The sequence below is a fragment of the Jatropha curcas genome, chromosome 3 (assembly GCF_041381405.1).
Source record: "Jatropha curcas cultivar XTBG-Jc1 chromosome 3, XTBG_Jcur_1.0, whole genome shotgun sequence".
Lineage (NCBI taxonomy): Eukaryota > Viridiplantae > Streptophyta > Magnoliopsida > Malpighiales > Euphorbiaceae > Jatropha > Jatropha curcas.
In genome coordinates this window covers 32,252,107-32,266,680 of record NC_143153.1, presented here as the reverse complement: position 1 = coordinate 32,266,680, position 14,574 = coordinate 32,252,107, and the positions used below count along the sequence as shown (strand labels likewise).

The 14,574-nt window shown below is 34.2% G+C and overlaps 2 protein-coding genes across 4 annotated transcripts; both read left to right on the top strand.

Moving 5' to 3' along the window:
• Nucleotides 1-52: 52 nt before the first annotated feature.
• Nucleotides 53-5,156, top strand: CPSF100 (cleavage and polyadenylation specificity factor 100). 3 transcript variants are annotated; one of them, XM_089719758.1, is made up of 18 exons: nt 59-462; nt 541-709; nt 810-906; nt 1,006-1,132; nt 1,215-1,330; nt 1,522-1,619; nt 1,707-1,858; nt 2,013-2,070; nt 2,163-2,270; nt 2,736-2,988; nt 3,144-3,328; nt 3,566-3,658; nt 3,874-3,972; nt 4,075-4,206; nt 4,291-4,335; nt 4,431-4,598; nt 4,711-4,785; nt 4,991-5,156. In XM_089719758.1, the coding sequence occupies exons 1-18, from the start codon at nt 314-316 to the stop codon at nt 5,090-5,092; spliced, it is 2,226 nt and encodes a 741-aa protein (XP_089575884.1). In that variant the 5' UTR covers nt 59-313; the 3' UTR covers nt 5,093-5,156. The 3 variants fall into 3 exon arrangements, 2 of the variants coding, with proteins under 2 accessions (XP_089575884.1, XP_089575885.1); XM_089719759.1 differs by having other exon boundaries at nt 61-462; nt 3,147-3,328; XR_016320222.1 differs by lacking the exons at nt 4,711-4,785; nt 4,991-5,156 and having other exon boundaries at nt 53-462; nt 4,053-4,206; nt 4,431-4,525.
• A 3,032-nt stretch (nt 5,157-8,188) lies between these two features.
• Nucleotides 8,189-14,405, top strand: LOC105646923 (elongation factor G-1, mitochondrial). The gene is made up of 19 exons (XM_012232872.4): nt 8,189-8,673; nt 8,760-8,981; nt 9,288-9,409; nt 9,490-9,640; nt 9,945-10,016; nt 10,128-10,223; nt 10,296-10,384; nt 10,502-10,568; nt 10,899-10,937; nt 11,094-11,154; nt 11,456-11,565; nt 11,653-11,727; nt 11,812-12,002; nt 12,620-12,745; nt 13,215-13,335; nt 13,464-13,564; nt 13,678-13,738; nt 13,937-13,990; nt 14,070-14,405. Exons 1-19 carry the CDS (start codon nt 8,266-8,268, stop codon nt 14,172-14,174), a joined length of 2,271 nt encoding a protein of 756 aa, XP_012088262.1. The 5' UTR covers nt 8,189-8,265; the 3' UTR covers nt 14,175-14,405.
• The last annotated feature ends 169 nt before the right edge of the window (nt 14,406-14,574 follow it).

Genomic DNA, 14,574 nt, shown 5'->3' with positions numbered 1-14,574 from the left:
AAACTCAAAATTGACCCAACTCGTTTGAAATTTTTAGCCCACATGGCGTCCCGAATTAGCCCAAATCGATCGGTTGCTGTTGAACTCTGTCTCCTTCGATTATAACCCCTTTTCTCAATCGAAAGACTTGTAACACGCTCGTCGGAGCTAAAGTAAACGGCATCGTTTTTTAAAATCGCTTCGGACGACGAGATGGCGTATTAATAGTCTTCATATTTTCTCCTTCCCTGGAATGGCTAAGCTAAAACCTTGAGGTTTTTCATAGGGAGAAATTACTTCAGTAGTTGCAGATAGCAGAAAAGAGAAGAGAAGAATGGGAACTTCTGTACAGGTAACACCACTATGTGGTGTGTACAACGAGAATCCATTATCCTATTTAGTCTCCATTGACAGCTTCAATTTCTTAATCGATTGCGGCTGGAACGACCATTTCGATCCCTCTCTTCTTGAACCTCTCTCCAGGTAACTCCTCCTCTCTCTTTCAATTCAAATTCTCTAGAAAGATAGTGCGTAAAAATGACTCCGGTTATTGTACTGTAGGGTAGCTTCGACGATAGATGCAGTGTTATTGTCGCATTCCGATACACTTCATTTAGGAGCATTGCCTTATGCTATGAAACAGCTTGGCCTTTCGGCTCCGGTTTATTCCACGGAGCCAGTTTTTAGATTAGGTCTTTTAACTATGTACGATCAGTATCTCTCTCGTAAGGTGAACTTTTTGTTTTAGTCTTTAGATGAGCTTGTTTATAGATTACGACTGTTTCTGCTTCCTGTTGTATTGACTGTCGTTTTGTATTGATTTTTTGTAGGCAGTTTCGGAATTTGATTTGTTTACTCTTGATGATATAGATTCAGCTTTCCAGAATGTTACCAGACTTACTTACTCTCAGAATCATCATCTTTCTGGTTTGAATTTTTCCGGTTTATCTTTTTTGCTTAATCAAATTCATTCCTCTGTGTGTGTGTTTTTTTCCTTTTTTTTTATAAGTTCATTTTGCTTGTTAGGGAAAGGAGAGGGGATTGTGATTGCTCCTTATGTTGCTGGGCATCTCTTAGGAGGTACTGTTTGGAAGATAACGAAGGATGGTGAGGATGTTGTATATGCTGTTGATTTCAATCATCGTAGAGAAAGGTAAACATTTCTGGGCAAATTATGGAACTGCTGCTGATTTATGCTTTATTGAAGCTGTTTAATTGAGTTGTGTTTTTGATAGGCATTTGAATGGAACTATTCTGGAGTCTTTTGTCCGGCCGGCTGTTCTTATAACTGATGCCTACAATGCTTTGAGCAATCAGCCTCCTAGACAGCAAAGAGACAAAGAATTTCTAGGTGTTTTATCTGTGTGGAGTGGAAATTTGTTTTCTGTTGTATATTTGCTGTTTCTACACATCATTAGTTTTTTTTATGTGCTGAAATTGTGGGCATGCATTTCTAGGCATGGTTGTACTGATAAATATTTACATGGAGCTTTTATAAGAATATTCTCACACTATTTTTTTTTTCTTTCTCTAATTTATTAGAGAAAACTATTTTAAAGACTTTAGAAGGGGGTGGCAATGTATTACTACCTGTTGATACTGCTGGACGTGTGTTAGAGCTTCTCTTAATATTAGAACAGGTTAGTGAAGGGAGCAGTTCTGGACTGGACTTTTCTTCGGTAGCCATATTGCAAATATTTTTGGTCTAATTTTAATGCAAATTGCAGTTCTGGGCACAATGTCTCTTGAACTACCCCATATTCTTCCTCACATATGTTTCATCAAGTACTATAGACTACATCAAGAGTTTCTTAGAGTGGATGAGTGATTCAATAGCAAAGTCTTTTGAAACATCTCGTGACAATGCTTTTCTGCTGAAGTAAGAGCTCTTTGAGTATTTATTCTACCACCTTTTTGTATTCCATATATCATGTTTTGTCTTCAGAGTGCCTTGGAATTTATCCTCAGTTTTGCTATACATATGTGTGCTTAGTATGATTGCACCCGCTAAAACTTTATATTGAAATTGTTAGGAACGTGACACTTCTAATCAACAAGACTGAACTTGATAATGCTGCAAATGGTCCAAAGGTGATTTCCTACACTTCTCAAATATTAAATTATTTATCTTTCTTTTTCCCCCCTATTAGCGTTGATGTATAGACTCAACACATCTGGTTTAGGTTGTTCTGGCATCCATGGCCAGTTTGGAAGCAGGTTTTTCGCACGATATATTTGTTGAATGGGCAGCAGATGTCAAGAACCTAGTGCTTTTCACAGAAAGAGGCCAAGTATGTTTTTGGTTTCCTATTTGTATATGTTGAGCATTTAAGTTAGTTCTTTTGGGATTGAGATGTGGAAAATGATGAATCATTTAACTACTATTGTGCTAATTAAATTATTGCTATAATTGACCTTTTGGGTTTCCATTTATTCTGTTTACAGCTGAAAGTTTCAGATGTTGTCTCTGTCTTCTTTTTTTGTTACTTTCAAACTAATAATGGTGCTAACAACAATAAAATGATTGGTTGATTTGAATGATATTGTACCTTAACCTTATCTTATCGAAATGAAATATTTAGCCTCTCATCATATTTGTTGTTGGAAAAGGAGGAAGAAAGATGAAGAAAAGAAACAAAAGCATGATTTTGCTCATTTAGATTGCTGCTCCTAGGGCTCTGATATGAATATGTTAGTTGACTGTCTATTTTCTACATTAGACTATGTATGTGCTTACACCTTGTCTGTGTACATAGTTTGGGACATTAGCACGCATGCTTCAGGCTGATCCACCTCCGAAAGCTGTTAAAGTTACAATGTCGAGGAGGGTTCCTTTGGTTGGGGATGAGCTAATTGCTTATGAAGAAGAGCAAAAGCGTCTGAAAAAGGAAGAGGAACTGAAAGCTAGCATGATCAAAGAGGAAGAATCCAAAGCATCTCATGGGCCTGATAGCAATTTAAGTGATCCCATGGTTATAGATGCTGGCAATACTCATGTTTCACTAGATGGTATTATTCTTCTAGTACTGATACACCATCATTGCTTTTCTTTTCTTTTCTTTTTTTTTTTTTTTTTTTTTTTTTTTTGGTTGGGTGCCAGTATGATTATGTCTTTGAACAGTATTTTTTCCTTGGGTGCACTACTAAATGATTATACCTCGCAGCAGTAGGTTCACATGGGACAGGATACCGGGACATATTAATTGATGGATTTGTTCCTCCATCCACTAGTGTTGCACCCATGTTTCCATTCTACGAAAATACCACTGAATGGGATGATTTTGGTGAAGTCATAAATCCTGATGATTATGTAATTAAAGATGATGACATGGACCAGGCAGCTATGCAGGTAAGTTTTATTGTGAAACGTCTGCCTTAGAGGTTGCATGTGTCATATTGATTTCTATTTGAACATGTCAATTTCAGCTCTTTTTTGCTTCTCTAATTTCTAATTTTGGTTCATGCTTTGCCTAATTTTTAAGATGGATTGTACTATTTCATCCTGAAGTTCACTTACTTCGTACTTATCTGTGCTTTGACCATGTGAATGGTTGTTTATTATCTAATAGTTTATCTCTCATCTTAGGTGGGAGGAGATATTGATGGAAAACTTGATGAAGGAGCTGCTAGTTTGATATTGGACACAAAGCCTTCAAAAGTTGTCTCCAATGAATTGACTGTAAGTTCAACTGTAGTTATCTTTGAGAGGGTACAAAAGAATATCATGCTATTTGATATATCATTATTGTACTTCTAGTGACTCCACTTAGATTTTGCCTCTTTTGTTGTATTGTGCTAGAACTACAAATTGGATGGAATCTTAAATTATGGAAATAGGAATTGTATTTGTCTGTGTTTTAGTTGACTGAATCTGTAGTCCACAATCGTTACCAGGTGCAAGTGAAGTGTTCACTGATTTATATGGACTACGAGGGTCGTTCTGATGGACGCTCAATTAAATCGATTCTTGCCCATGTGGCTCCTCTGAATCTTGTAAGAATTCATTATGTTAATGAACTTATTGGATACTACCTGTCATTTCATACAACTTGCACTAATGATTAACTCTGCAGTTTGTACTTTTCTTGTTTGCAGGTTTTGGTACATGGATCAGCCGAGGCCACCGAACATCTGAAGCAGCACTGCTTAAAACATGTCTGCCCTCATGTTTATGCTCCCCAAATTGAAGAGACGATTGATGTCACCTCTGATTTGTGTGCTTATAAGGTATTCTTCCACAAAACTATGTTTCACTGTGAAGCCAAAACTTCAGAGATCAAATTCATTTTCTTCCTATTTGGTGAGATATAGGTGCAACTTTCTGAGAAGCTGATGAGCAATGTGCTCTTCAAAAAGGTATCATTTCAATCTTATAAAAAATAAAAACTTGCGCTGATGTTGTTAATTATCTCTGGATAATTATCCCATGTTTCTGACATTTGTAACTTCAGTTGGGAGATTATGAAATAGCTTGGGTTGATGCTGAAGTAGGGAAAACAGAGAATGAGATGTTGTCTTTACTACCCATCTCAACCTCACCTCCCCCACATAAATCTGTCCTTGTTGGTGATCTGAAAATGGCTGATTTCAAACAGTTCCTTGCTAGCAAGGGTGTCCAGGTACTTTTCTATTTGCCCTTTCCCTTTTCACCATAAAAAAAAAAAAAAAAAAAAAAAAAAAACCAAGATCAATAACTTTATCCACAAATTTGTTGTTACATTATCATTACAGGTCGAATTTGCTGGAGGAGCATTGCGCTGTGGAGAGTATGTAACCCTTCGCAAAATTGGGAATGTAAGCCAGAAGGTGCGCTCGAGAAGCAAGCTCTCTCTCTTCTTTTTTCTTTTTTTTTTTTTTTTTTTTTTTTTTGAATTTGTTTTCTTGGGGCTTTCTTTCTGTTTGGTGTTTTTAATAATAGCTTTGGGATACCTCTTGCTTGCATCTTTCTTTTTCTTTACCTTTTTATCCATGGGCTTGGGATTCTTCTTACTTGCATGTTTCTTCTTCTTAGGGTGGTGGTTCTGGCACTCAGCAAATCGTCATTGAAGGACCCTTGTGCGAAGATTATTATAAGATTCGAGAGTATCTGTATTCTCAATTTTATTTGCTTTAATTGAGATATGTTCTCTGTAGACGGATTTCATCTATTCTCAATTTTATACATATATGTTTTTTTATGTTTTGAAAAAAAGGTATGGTAAATGCGGTTTAATTTTATCGGGACTCCCACCATAATACTCAATTCCATTTATAATTTAACCTAACAAGTCAATTAATTTGTTGGCTTAATAGTTTATATTAAAAGAAATTTATGCCTATAATAATTTACCTATTTTTTATACTTTGTAAAATTGCTTTTATATGATATTTAATATATACAATCCCAATAATCATTAATTTTGGGAGGTATATAGATAGAAAATGAAATACCAGTTTGAGTAATCTATTGCAACGAGTTTAATTTTTTATCAATACATAATAATTATTATCTGCACAGTAGTAAAGCCATTGAAAAGTCTAACTAAAATATGAAATTTACTAAAATACTATTGTCATGAAAATTTGAGTAAAAATTTATTTTTTTAGATTCATTAGGAGTTCTGATATGCCGAAATAACACTACGCACTATACAATACGAGATAACTTTTCTCTATACTAACTAAATCGGTGAAAAAACACCCCCGTACCTCACTGAAGTGAGTAGACCAATCAGATTTGATATATAAGTGTAGGTAACATGGAAAATTAAATTTTCAATGCTTCCCAAATCCTTGGCCAAAATTACAAATGAAGTTGATGAAGATAAAAGATTAAGCAGTTCACTGCTTGCTCCTTTCTTCAAGGACTGCTTTGAATATTTTGTTTCTAGTTAGACAAATCTTTTAATAATTTTTTGGTTTTTGATGTGCAGTTTAAATCAGTTTTTATACAAAATTTTATGTAATTGTTTATGGTTTTATTACTCGCGGTGGCGGATTTAGGATTATTTTTTTCCGGAGTTAATATATAATTTTCTGAAAGAAGAGGGGTCAAGACATAAATAAATTGAATTTTGTGGATTAATTTAGACAAATATGTATGTATTAGAAAATTCAAAAAAAAAAAAAAGAAAGAGGGTCGACCCCTCTTTTTACTGAATGGATCCGCCACTGATTACCCAAACCTATAAAAGGGATCTTCTGATCCCAAAACTCGTTTCTTGTTTCGAAGGCAGCCGAAGAAAAGATGATACAAAAGAAAGTACATTCACGCGACGGAATGGGAGTAAAAACCAAAAAACAAGGTCACTACATGCTCTCTTCTTAAGGACTCTTTTGAATATCTTGTTTCTATTTGTTATAGTTAATCAAATTCTTGGTTTTGTGACATGCATTTTCAATATCATATGGTTTGGCAGTTAAGGGTTACCTTATGAAACGATCCGGATTCGGAGCTAAAGCATTAGCCTATATTACAAATGGATTTCATGAAGATAATAAAATTGGAGATTTTCAATTTGGAGAAATTTACTGAAAAACTTGTTGCGAAGAAGTTACTGTGAAAATATGAAAAGATGAAAGCAAATATGAAATGCGTCCTGACGAAAATCGAAATCGATTTTCTGTGAGTTCTTATGATTAGCTTAAACATTTACCACATGTTCTGTAATTTGAGAAGTGAATTCATTTTTAAATTGCATAGAATTTGATTTACATACATTCAAATTGAAGAAATTGGAGTCAAATAAACATTTTGATTCATTTTAAACAAAGATGAAAACTTTTAACTTTCAAATTGTATTTCTTAGCCAACTTATATATAATGTTATTGTATGGTATATTTTAATGCTACGTCCTAATTTTATAGGATGAAACTCGTTTGCTCGAGCATTTCATAGAAACTGAGTCTCATCCAAGCTTGGCAAAGTTGCGCGGAGTCTCCACAGATTCCAAAATTCTGGCCATTGTATATCACCTGAAGACAATCAATTCAGTGCATAATCTCCTCGAAAAAGGCCACATTTTTTATTCAGTTACTGATTACTGTTTATCAGAATTTCTTTCTTTTCTTTTTTTTTTTTTTTTTTTTTTTGATTAAATAAAGCTTATTTGCATTTACAGATAGTTTTACTTGGGAACAGAGGATCAAGGTTGCTCTTGGATTTGCTTCCTTACTGGAATTCATGCATGCTGAGAATCAATATATCAATAAATATATTTATTTTGTAAAATATATAATTCTTTTCCATTATTTTATTCTCTCCTTCTAAAATCAATATATCAATAAATATATATATATAAAGCAGACAGAATTTTTCTTGTGTTGCCACCTAGAATTATAAATTAATGACATGTGTATGACTTAATTGTTTATTTTTATATTTATTTGAAAATAAATTAATTTATAATTGAATTAAACCGTCTTAAATATAATTGATTAATATAACGTTAGAGAATTAATAGTGTGTTAATTAATAATTTATATAACTTTTAATGATATAAATAAATTACATAATTTATAAATTTTAATGATATGGACATTTATTATTTTATATTAAAATTTTTTTATTAAATTAAATTACGTTAAATATAATTAATTATAGTATTAATAACATGATCAGTTGAAGATTTATACAACTTTTAATTATTTATAATAAATTATTTATTCATGAATTGTAATGAAATAGCGAGTTAATTATTTTTTACATTAATTTTAAAATAAAATTAAATTAATGACTTTTACCGCCTTTCATTTTACTTTTTTTATTTATTTCTATAAATTTTAACATTTTTAATCCACGTGTCTATCTACTAATTTTTACTTTAATAATCAAAAGTCACGCTATATTTCTTTTTTTTTTTTTACTATTGATATATATTTATAATATATTTTTGTAGCATAATAAAAGAAATTTTATTTAAAAATTTAAAAATTATATATATATGTATATACTCTGAATTTTATTTTATTTTACAATTTTGTTTTTAACTGGGCATAGAACGGTGACATTGGTAGTATTGTTGAAAAAGCTGAGAAGCTTATTTGCTAACAGACGAGAAGAACTTTCCAAGCTGGTACACGAAACGAAGGTTAGCACTTTTCAGCTGCCTTGATCAATTGCTTCATTGGGCCGGATAATTGGCAAATATACTACTAAATGATTGGGCCAATTAGGTCCAAAACGGCCCAAAAATTTATCCTTTAGAGTCCAATCAAAGACAACAAAAACCCTGTGAAAAACTCAGGGCCGGATGTAGGGTTTAAGCCTCCATCCCGTTTCTCAGTTCTTACCGTCTACCTCCGCCATGGCCCGATTCTCAAGAGGATCCGCCACATCACGCCTCCTCTTCTCCCTCTACTCTTCCACCGCCAAAACTACACCTACGTCATCGCATTCCCCGACCACCACCCTCCTCCTGGGGAATTTCCAACTTCGCCAATTCTCCAATCTCGCTCGCGCCAAAGATGATAAAGAGCCATGGTGGAAGGATTCCATGGAACGACTCCGTAATATTGGAATCTCTGCTCATATCGACTCCGGCAAGACCACTCTTACCGAACGTATCCTCTACTACACCGGCCGTATCCATGAGATCCATGAGGTTCGCGGCCGTGACGGCGTTGGAGCTAAGATGGATTCGATGGACTTGGAAAGAGAAAAGGGAATCACCATCCAATCTGCTGCCACGTATTGCACTTGGAATGGCTATCAGGTAAATATAATTATTTGATCAATAAGTCTAAATTTGATGAATTATTAAATGCAACGAAATGATTTGGTTTAAAATGGATTTATTAGGTAAATATAATTGATACACCAGGACATGTTGACTTTACCATAGAGGTGGAGAGGGCATTGCGTGTGTTGGATGGTGCAATTCTTGTGCTTTGCAGTGTTGGTGGGGTGCAGAGTCAGTCTATAACTGTAGATAGGCAAATGAGAAGATACGAGGTCCCTAGGCTTGCCTTTATTAATAAACTTGATAGAATGGGAGCTGATCCGTGGAAGGTTCTTAGTCAGGTATGTTCTTGTTTCTTAGTTGCTTAATTTGAATCTTTACTACTTGATTTTAACTTGAGGGTCAAAATTAATGTTGGGCTTATATATATTTTTTGTCTCTGGAAAATTTAAATTTCAATCTGTGTTTATTTTAAATTCACAGCAATCCAGATGAACCTTGATATTTTTTGCTATTTTAAGTTCCTTTTATGCTCACATTCTTCAACTTCACTGTGCAAAACCTCCTAATGCCATATTGCATAGTGTGAACTCACTTGTTGCTTGCCTAACATTGAGTTAACTATAATGGTTTATTCTATACCTTAGGCACGGTCTAAACTGAGGCACCATGCTGCGGCTGTGCAAGTTCCAATTGGGATGGAGGAAGATTTTCAAGGCCTTGTTGATCTTGTTAAGTTGAAAGCCTACTATTTTCATGGCTCCAATGGGTGCGGATTGCAATCTTGGGTTTTGTTCAGTGTCTTTTGAGCAGAATTCTTTTTTCTTATTGTTCTATTATCGGTTGCAGGGAAAAAATTGTTACTGAAGAAGTGCCAGCTGATATGGAGGCCTTAGTTGCAGAAAAGCGACGGGAACTGATAGAAGTGGTTTCTGAAGTTGATGATAAACTTGCTGATGCTTTTCTGGCAGATGAGCCTATTTTATCTTCTGATCTTGAGGTATGTCACGAGGCGAGGGAAAAATGTGGGTTTCTAGCATGGAGGGGGAGGGGGTGTGAAATTTTCAGAAATAATGATATTTTTTTTTATCTCTTAACTTATGAGCAGAATGAAACATTATATGAGCATGTTTGACTACCTTTTTTATTGTTTTTATCTCAAATGGTACCGCATGTTTAGTATTTGTGCTCTTTGTTATTCTTTAATTTTATATCTTGCTCTCTCTTCACTAGAAATTTTAATCTGCAATTTTATATAATTTATGTGGTCTTGAAATGTAGAATTTGTTTTTCTTCTTGAGTAGGAGGCAATTCGCAGAGCTACTGTTGCACGGAAATTTATACCAGTATTCATGGGCAGTGCTTTTAAGAACAAGGTTTGTTTTCTCTCATTTTTGAATAAATTATGTATATTTGGTAGCTATCATTAATCTTGTTATCTTTCTGTTTATTCACTATATTTTTCATATTCTGTTGTCTTAATTTAGGGAGTGCAACCACTTCTGGATGGTGTGCTTAATTATTTGCCTTGTCCTACTGAAGTTAGCAACTATGCTCTTGACCAATCTAAGGATGAAGCAAAGGTACTCGATTGAACATAGTTATCAAACTTTTAAATTAATTGGTCGCTCAAAAACCTGATAAAAGAGTTGTAGGTCATGTTGGCTGGAAATCCAGATGGACGACTTGTAGCATTGGCTTTTAAATTAGAGGAAGGGCGTTTTGGTCAGTTAACATATCTAAGGTATGACTTAAAAGTTTGTTCATTTGTTATGTTTTTCCATTTTTGGCTGGGATTTATTCTTTTATACTAAAATATTTGTCTGTTCACTTATACAATTTTTTTTTTCTTCAAATGAAGAGTCTATGAGGGTGTCATACGCAAGGGTGATGTTATAATGAACATAAATACTGGCAAGAAGATTAAGGTGAGTTCAGGCATGTGTTATGTTTCAGTTAGATTTTTTTTTTTTTTTTTTAATTCTTGTAATCTGTGTTTGTTTCATGCGATTATATTGCACTGCTAAAGCAAATTGTATAAGGCTTTTAATCACTTACTGATATAATCGTGTAATTGAGGACATTATGGTTTCCTAATTGTGGAGTGGTGTTCTAAATAAGATATTAGCATGCGGTTCTATTCCATGCTGTCATATTTTGAAAGCATTTTAAACTTTTTCACTCAAATCATCTAAATCATTTGATTAACATCTCCTTCTATTTGTTTGGCTAATAGTCTAATATCAATTTGGTATTAGGTTCCTCGCTTGGTTCGGATGCATTCTAATGAGATGGAGGTAAGTTTGGCAGTTCAATTAACATTTCTTTTATTGTTAATAAAATGTAAATATCCACCTTGAAAGAAGCATCTTTTGATTTTTTTTCACTATGGCTGACTTATTTTATATTTGTTTATATTTTCTTCGCTGTTGCTGGGGAATTTTATTCTACAGGACATTCAAGAGGCACATGCTGGGCAAATAGTTGCTGTATTTGGAGTGGATTGTGCTTCAGGTCTAATTCCTTTTGCACACACATGCATAGGACAATAATTTTATGTTATATAGGTGTCTAAGGTGAACAAGCATAAAGCAAAAAGTCACATGTAAAAGTTTCTCATGATAATGGAAAATGTCATATATGTGCTACCCATTGATAATAACACTGTAAAATGGTATGGCACAAGTGTGGAGGTAATAAAATTATTTAGCATGAAAATTTACCATTATTTTTTCTTCCTGCATCACACATGTTAGTATTTTGTATTTCCTAATTTGATATCTTTTATGCTAACACCATCTAATTGGGTTCACAGGAGATACTTTTACGGATGGATCAATTAAATACACTATGACATCCATGAATGTTCCTGAGCCAGTTATGTCTTTGGCTGTTCAACCAGTTTCAAAAGACTCTGGGGGACAAGTAAGTACTTCCATGAAGATGTACTTTTTCATGTTTACTTGTGCCAGTCTCTTAAGCTATTTATATATTTACATATCTCTTTTCCAGTTCTCGAAAGCCTTGAATCGTTTTCAAAAAGAGGATCCCACTTTCCGCGTTGGTTTGGATCCTGAGAGCGGGCAGGTTTGTCTGGTGAAATTGATGTCTTTGTTGTCTCTTAATCATCAGTAACTTCGTTATGTGAGATTGTAATGCCTTCTTGTGCAGACAATTATTTCAGGAATGGGGGAGCTGCATCTTGACATATATGTGGAGCGCATTAGGCGAGAGTACAAGGTTGATGCAACTGTTGGGAAACCTCGTGTGAACTTCAGAGAAACTGTTACTCAGCGTGCACAATTTGACTATTTACATAAGAAGCAATCTGGAGGACAAGGTCAATATGGACGAGTAATTGGGTAAGCGAAGATGATGTTCTTGTTTGTTTATCATAATCAAGCTAATCTAAAAGAACCTTATGGGAATCAAAGTAGTCTCTAGCTTTTCATCTCTTAATGCAGTCTTTTTTTTTTTCCATGTGTTTTTGTTATTATTTTTTGTGTAATTTTTCCGAGATTTTTTTTTTTTTTTGGGGGGGGGGGGGGGGCGGGGGGAGGGGCGCGCGGCGGCTTTATAGGAATCCCATTATGAAATTCTCAAATCAAATTTCTTTATTTGACATTTGGTTCTTGCTCGTTAGCTGTTACTAGTTATGTTTTATACTATTATGGTATTTGACATGATCCTTTTATCTTGGAAAATGATGCTCTGCTTAATTGGTAACTTTTACGTTATTGAATAGTCCATTTGCACACACACACAGAGCTGCCTTAGTACCGCCACATTTTCCTGGTTAAATCAGCTACCTGTACAAGTCTCATGTTTACTTTGAGAATTTTTATCAATTTCAACTAAAGACTTTACAAGGTTTAGTTGTTGCAGCATGAAGTAACGTTATATAAATTTTTTTCTACTATGAACAATATTTTAAATTTTCACTCAATTAATTCGTTTCATTGGACTCGCTAACTGACAGGTTTATTGAGCCACTTCCGGAAGGTTCAACAACCAAATTTGAGTTTGACAACATGATGGTTGGACAAGCTATACCGTCAGGTTTTATTCCTGCAATTGAGAAGGGCTTCAAAGAAGCTGCCAACTCGTGAGTACTCCGGTGTTCTACTGTGATAATTAAGAAATGCATACTTTAGCATGCATTTCCTGTCTCACTTATATTTGTCTTGTTTTCAATTTTTTTCTTTTGTTATATTATCTGTCGCAAGAAACACGTGCACTTGAAGAAAAATGATAAACAGACTCTAATTCAAAAAGCATCTCACTGTACCTTTGAAAGAATAAAATTATTGAACCACTGAACTCAGTCAGATAGTTGTACAATCTCAAGATTATTGAAATTATTTTGCAGCGGACAATGTACATTATTGTTGATTTGTTCAGCGTACCAATTGAATGATATATGTCATATAACAACAATTTGATCTAGTCTTTGTATTTCAAATTCAACATGATGCCTATAAAATGGATTAGGTGTACTGCTTGAATCCTTTGATCCTTTTTCTCGTTGTATTTGTGATTATAGATCTTATAACTTTGGTATTTTTGCTCTACAGCGGTTCTTTAATTGGGCATCCAGTAGAAAATCTGCGTATTGTTTTAACAGATGGTGCTTCCCATGCTGTGGATTCTAGTGAACTTGCATTTAAGTTAGCAGCAATTTATGCTTTTAGACAGGTCCTCCCTGTAACTATGTCTTGGGATGAATTCTTTTTTGCTATTGATTATACTCATTTTTTGGAGGTTTATAGGCCTGATTTTCCTTTCTTTCAATTTCCATAAATCTTTCAATTTCCATAAATCAGTGCTACTCAGCTGCAAAGCCTGTGATATTGGAACCTATAATGCTGGTGGAATTGAAAGTACCAACAGAATTTCAGGGTACTGTAGCCGGTGATATTAACAAGTGAGTGCCTTTATTTCCCTTGTCTTTGTAAGATTTTATTCATGGAGGCTTCCTATTTTTCTTAGTCTGCTCCTTTTGGTATTGAATTCATTACGTCACTGTATCAACTATAGGAGAAAAGGCTTGATTGTTGGAAACGACCAGGATGGAGATGACTCTGTAATAACTGCCCATGTAAGCATAACTTATCCCTTCATCAATTAATACATGTGGAAATTTACAGTCTTTTCCCAAATGACTCAAGATGATGATTAAGGAAAATTTCACTATTGACAACAAAGTACTGGATTATTTTTGGATTATCGAACCTTGGGGTATCAAACTGTTACCTGAACCTAACGCTAATGGTTATGACGTATTCTGTTGTTTCAGGTTCCTTTGAACAATATGTTCGGGTACTCAACAGCTCTCCGTTCAATGACACAGGTAGGCATGAGTTGATAATTCCTAGGATGTGTACGCAAAATGTTTTATCGGGAGGTTACTGATCCATATATTTATGCAGGGTAAGGGCGAATTCACAATGGAATACAAAGAACATTCAGCTGTTTCACAGGATGTGCAGATGCAATTGGTAAACACCTATAAGGCCACCAAGGCTGCTGAATAGATGGAGATTTTGATACTAGTCATAGTTTCAGAAAAAGATGCTATTATTTTTAGGTGATCATCAATTTTGTAGAACAATAAATTTGAATTGCCTTGTGGCTGATGTGTAAATTAATCAATTTTACAACCCAACAAGCTACGATGTCATATAGTTAAAATTGTTCTGTAATCATCTATGGAGAACAATAAATATTAATTGAATTGGAGAAATATAAATGTATCTTTGCATTGAGATTGTTTTCTTACATTCTTTCATCTCTCATTTGATTATAATAGTAATTAAAAAAAGAAAAAAAAATGTTTTCTAATGTCAACAACATTTCTTGATCTTTTGCCTTGGCAGAGTTATTTCTTGATCTTTGTATGTGCTCTAACATTAATTTCCACAAATATGTTGAAAC

Coding starts and splice junctions, on each gene's coding strand:
- CPSF100 (XM_089719758.1), top strand. CDS start 314: ATGGGAACTTCTGTACAGGTAACACCACTATGTGGTGTGTACAACGAG. Junction 710..809: donor ATCAGTATCTCTCTCGTAAG/GTGAACTTTTTG, acceptor GATTTTTTGTAG/GCAGTTTCGGAATTTGATTT. Junction 1,331..1,521: donor AAGAGACAAAGAATTTCTAG/GTGTTTTATCTG, acceptor CTAATTTATTAG/AGAAAACTATTTTAAAGACT.
- LOC105646923 (XM_012232872.4), top strand. CDS start 8,266: ATGGCCCGATTCTCAAGAGGATCCGCCACATCACGCCTCCTCTTCTCC. Junction 11,728..11,811: donor TGGATCCTGAGAGCGGGCAG/GTTTGTCTGGTG, acceptor CTTCTTGTGCAG/ACAATTATTTCAGGAATGGG. Junction 12,003..12,619: donor CAATATGGACGAGTAATTGG/GTAAGCGAAGAT, acceptor GCTAACTGACAG/GTTTATTGAGCCACTTCCGG.